General features: G+C 28.7%; 1 protein-coding gene across 1 annotated transcript in view; it reads right to left on the bottom strand.

Moving 5' to 3' along the window:
* The window catches only part of LOC111627904 (dnaJ homolog subfamily B member 14-like), a 50052-nt gene that overhangs the window by 4917 nt on the left and 39419 nt on the right, over positions 1 to 5716 (bottom strand). The window contains exon 7 of the mRNA XM_023371585.1: positions 1863 to 1972. Within this exon, the coding sequence (XP_023227353.1) occupies positions 1863 to 1972 (110 nt within the window). The remainder of the gene's footprint in view (positions 1 to 1862; positions 1973 to 5716) is intronic.

Below are 5716 nucleotides of genomic sequence, written 5' to 3'. Positions count from 1 at the left end.
ACTCGAAGGTTATGTAGATGCCGATTGGGGAGCATGTCCGAATGATCGACGCAGCTACACAGGCTATATGTTCATGCTCGCAGGCGCAGTAGTGAGTTGGGAATCACGAAAACAACGTACCGTCGCACTCAGCTCAACTGAAGCCGAATACATCGGACTAACCGAAGCAGCAAAGGAAGCAATCCACCTTAAAAACCTTCTCTGCAACGTTCACTCAAGATCAGATCATCCCATAACGATATACAACGACAATCAGAGCGCCCAGAAACTTGCCAGAAACCCGATCTTTCACTCACGAACTAAACACATCGGGATACGACATCACTTCATCCGGGAGGCTCTCGAACGCAGAGACGTAGACATCAAATATCTACCGACCAGCGAGATGCCGGCCGACGTTCTAACCAAACCATTGTTTTCGAACAAACACCGGTCGTGCGTCGCCAACATGGGTATCGGACCCATAGAAGGTTCACCGTGATATCAAATTGAGGGGAGGTGTCGATACTCTCGACGCATACCAATTTGACCCACTAGAGGGACCTACCCAATAACCAAACAAAAGGTTTTATGACCCTTTGTCTTAACCTGTTCCTTTGTTAGAACTACTGACTGTCGACACGTGCGGACGTTCGTCCTACTGCTATGTAAAGACTTTTGTACATTAATTCATATATTAAAGGAAGATACCTTAACCAGTTTAATATGTTTTCATCTGAGTGTCTCTCCACTGATTCTGAATTAACCACAGTATGCCTGTATGTAAATGGTGTTTTGGGAAATGTTAGGATTAAGAACAGAGATTTAAGAAGCCTCTAAATTGAATAGGTAATTTGAAAGAAATTGTATCTTTGAGATGTTTAGTGTATGGAAGATATCCTTTATTCACAAAGAGGTTAAATTGAATTAAAATATGATGTATTTTTAATTGTCATGCTACAGTATATCCCATGAAGTAATGCCGACAAAAGAGGGGCTTGAGCCCAAAACATGTCTTGGCAAATAAAAAATTCCGGAATAAAACTTGATGACAGAATTGCCAAGTGTCTGTATAAACACCTAGTAGTGATAACAAATTATTCAAATAAAGGAAGACACGGTTTCAGAATATATTACAAGATAAAATACATTAGCTCTTTTCTGGAAAAGCATTCAAGTTTTGAATCATCATCATCATCCATTTATATATTTTTTTCATTTAAAACTCCAATATATTTGTCATCTAATTTTGATTAATAAAATAAGTTTGTTAATTGCTCAAATAGGACCAATTAAATAAATAACATTAATCTTTAAAATTTAAATCATCCAAAAAAATGAATATAATTCTACATATTATCTGTAATTTAAGTTTATTTTAACTGTTCATAAAAATGCCAATTTTTTGATAATTTTAAAGAAAATATTTCTGTTCAGATTATTTCCATTAGTGAGAAACAATCAGATTAAGAAAGTAAAGGAACAAAACATGATAATTGCATTTCATGACATACTTATAAGACATATTAAATTCTAATATAAGATTTTTTTTAAAGTCTAGCTAAAAGCAAGTTAAATGTTGCTGGAGTAAAGATATTTATTTGAATCAAATCAGAATTATGAGATCTGTTGAAAAAATAAATATTTGATACAGAATTTAAATTATAAAATTAAATTGGCAACTTAAACTTCAATTGATAATACCAAATATTTCTTAAAACTTTTAATTAACTTTTATCATTAAAAAAAATATAATAATTAGAAGAAAATATATAATTCATAATTCAAGTTTCCATTCTGGTCTGATTTTATATTATTATATTTAATTATATACAGAATTAAGAATTTCAGCTTTAAATTAATAATAAAATAAATGTTCTTACGATGTTCTGCTAAGGCTATATGGAGGATCAGAAACAAAGAAACTGCTCATTAAGGACAAGCAAATTAATACTAAGATGGGCATCATTTGTAACAACACACTATAACTATTCTGAAAAGAAATATAAAAACTGTTTTAAAAATATATTATGTTATTCTTCAATAAATTTTAAATTAATGTTCTTTCTCAATATATATACAAAAAGAATGAAATATAAATACATCAATATACATTACAGAAACACATACAGAAAAATATTTTTATACATAATTTGATATCTTATTTTTACAATTACAAAAATTTATTTCTTATCAAGCATTTTAAAAATTTGATCATTTTGAAAATAAATGTAGAATTCTTCAATTTGAACAATATATTTTAGTTATCAATGACTACAGACATGTACAAATTGTTCCATGAACCATCATCTTATCTAACAAGAACTGAAAAATTCAAAAATAGTTTAAGTTGGCAATAAAAAATTTGCTTCAGATCAGACCCTGTTAAATTACATAACGTGTATTAAATTATGTACTCTTTACATACAGTGACTCATTCTTGCTACTATGCATCACAGCAACCCAGCAAAAATTCATTAAATGTATGAAAAACAAAATCAATGAAAATTCCTCATTTATTTTGCAAATGCATCAAATCATAATAGTAATCTAATAATACAAAATACATTATCATTTACACAGGATGAATTAATGTAGCACAGTAATATATACAGTGGTACCTCAGGATACGAAATTAATTCGTTCCGAAACTGAGATCGTATCATGAAAATGTCATAAGGTGAATCATTTTCCCCATATGATAACATGTAAAACCAAATAATTCGTTCCAACACGAAAAACACACTCAAATTAAAGCTAAGTAGTACATTTAAAAAACTACTTTAGTATAAAAAAAAATAACTTTAGTAAGGAAAACACTGAAAAATGCGTTTTGTAGTTGTAAATGTATAAATAACTATAATAGAATAATAAATAATTTTAAAAAATGTAGTTTTATTTGCACTTTACCTTTGAGGATAGACAACGGTGGGGGTGTAAACTGGTGGAGGGGGAGAGAGAGAAGTGAAATGATACTAAAACTTAACTTACATAGCTTAATGTAACAATAACTTAAAAATAACTTAGAAAATATAAAGAAATTAGTGTTGTTTTACATATTTTTTAAAATTTTTATTCACTGCTTTTTGCTTTCTTTCCTTCACTTTCGCCAGCACTTTCACTGGATAGAGGTCGCTTGGTAAAATATCTATCCAAAGAGGTTTGGCTTTGCCTACTTTTAAAAATGTTTCTAAAATGACTTAGGCAAATGTCATTACTCCGAGCAGCAATACGGCCAGTGTGAACCTTTTCGGGGTGTTTATTTTCAATAAAATCTGTCACTTTCTGATAATACCTCGAGATTTCCTTTATCGAGCGAGATCCTTCCACGTCGAAGCAAACACCGGACTGAGAACAATGAACAGAAGTGAATAAAAAAAATGGCGCTGCGAACTAATGTAAGTCGTATGGTGAGTTTTTGTTCATATCGTGGAGCAAAAATATGTTCGAATTTCGTGTCGTATCCTGAAAATTTCGTATGCTGGGGCGTTCGTATCCCGAGGTACCATTGTATAATTATATCCATATCAATATGTGTTTTAACATATATCAGGAAATATACTTACATATATAGCAACATACCAATCATTATTAAGATATGAACAGAATTAAAAATATTGTTCTTTTAATTTTGTTATATTTGGTAGAATATTTTTCTAACATATTCAAGTATCAAATAACAATTTTATTGCATGTAGTAAAGAAATTGCTTTATGGTTATTATATAAAATTAATTTGTGTAAGTTTATAGAATTACTGCATTAAAAATTATTAAATATATAAATCATTCAGTATTATTACCAAATTACTGATATTTATGGTTGAATAAGAGCATACAGTATTATTTTGGATAATCCTTTGAAGCTTTAAAGTCTAAAAAGTATATTTTTCATGTAATAAAGTTTGAATAAATATTTCTAATGCTGTTGTGAGGCTTTCAATGAGGGGAAAATATCTGAAATGTTTAATTTTTGGATTCTTCATAACTTGAAAAACACACAAAGAAAAAGAAATTATGAATAATATATAACAAAACTTATTGCTAAAATTTAGCATGCTGTGTTTAAGTCCATTTTAACATATTAGTTATAATGAATTAATTTCAATTAGCTATAAGAAAAAATTAACATAAGCTAATTTTGTTTTTTGTTTACTGTAATATTTATTATAATTTCAAATATATTTTTTTAAAATATCTAAAATCAGTTTAAAATATTTAAGTCTGAAAGTATTTATACAGATTAGTATTTCACTAAATAATTAACAGAATGTAATTATTTAGTGAAAATAAAAAAAAACATTTGACTGAGCAAGTTAAAAACACTAATTTAAGCATAATATAATAAAAACTAACAGATTTAAGTAAAAAAAGGTACCATTAAAAAAACAAAGAAAAGAGCATTGTGACAATAAAAACATTATCCTCCCATCTTATGAATACCACAAATAATTTATTTAATCTATATATAACAACACAGTTAGTGAAAATATATCAATAATAAATTTCTCCCTGTGCAAAAGAATTATTTTTTAAAAATATGGAACAATGTTAATATTAAATATGAAAAATGTAAGCTGACAACTTATGTGAATAATAGAAAACAATGAACAAAGTTACAAACTTGTGATAAAAATAAACAAATTTTTCCCAATAAAAAACTTAATTGTATTACCATTAGAAATTGAATTGCAACTGAAAAACTTCCAATTGTGTTGTGGAAAATTACACAGGCATTCTTCTCCAAAATATTGCCAAGTCTCTTGGTAAATCATAGTATGTAGTAAGAAATGATTTATTTTTTGTTGCAACTTCAGGTTTTATTGTAACCTGGAATAAGGTGCTTCAAAAGCAATTTTAGAAAATCTTTTCAAGAGAAATTATTCTCATTTGGATAAATTTTATTCAGGGTATTTACTCTGAAATGTCACAATTTTAATTCATAAGAATAAACTGCATATTCTTTTATTATAAGTAACTACATAATAATAATATACAAATTTCAAAGTTTTTGGGGTAACACTGTTTATTGTTGTTGCTACGGTTGTGTTGAAAAGGTCTACTTCTAAATTTACAAACCAACAGAAGAAAAATAAATGGTATATTGAGCTAAGATCAATCTTGAGCATGCAACAAAAATTCACATTCATATATCACACTCATTGTAAACAAAGAGTGTGGTATATGAAGATTGTAAACAAAATATTGAAATTTTCAAGGCAAAAATTCTCATTCAGTTGATAACATACTTCAGAACATGTTGTGACATTCTATGCATGACATACTTCAAAGATAAGAAGTATCAATGGAGATCACTGGCATGATGTTAATCTACAAAACATAAATAGCAAACACTGTTGTTTGAAATTTTGTACACAAAAAATTTCTCAATAAATATTCTAAAGTTTGATTCTGATGAAACCGTGTTGTTGTTATTAAGCTGTTTCTTTGCAGACACACTAAGGTGACATATATCAACACTTGGCAACTTATTGACTATTTATTCAGTTGGGACGCCTTTTACATTACGCGTTTCGGGCATTGGCCCCTCTTCAGCCAACTAGACATAAAAAATAAAACATGAGAAAATTTGTACAAAAATACGCGAGTAGATAAACTGTTTTTTTAAAAAAATTTTTTTAAAAACATACCATAAAACACAAACCACTATTGTACAGATGTCGTACAGGATGGACAATTTCATATTTCATATACAACTTGGAGAACAAACAAGGTCGA

Source organism: Centruroides sculpturatus, unplaced genomic scaffold (genome assembly GCF_000671375.1).
Source record: "Centruroides sculpturatus isolate CEXI.00-Female unplaced genomic scaffold, Cexi_2.0 scaffold449, whole genome shotgun sequence".
Classification (NCBI taxonomy): domain Eukaryota; kingdom Metazoa; phylum Arthropoda; class Arachnida; order Scorpiones; family Buthidae; genus Centruroides; species Centruroides sculpturatus.
Note: the sequence above shows the minus strand (reverse complement) of the source record. Positions and strands in the feature narration are given on the sequence as shown.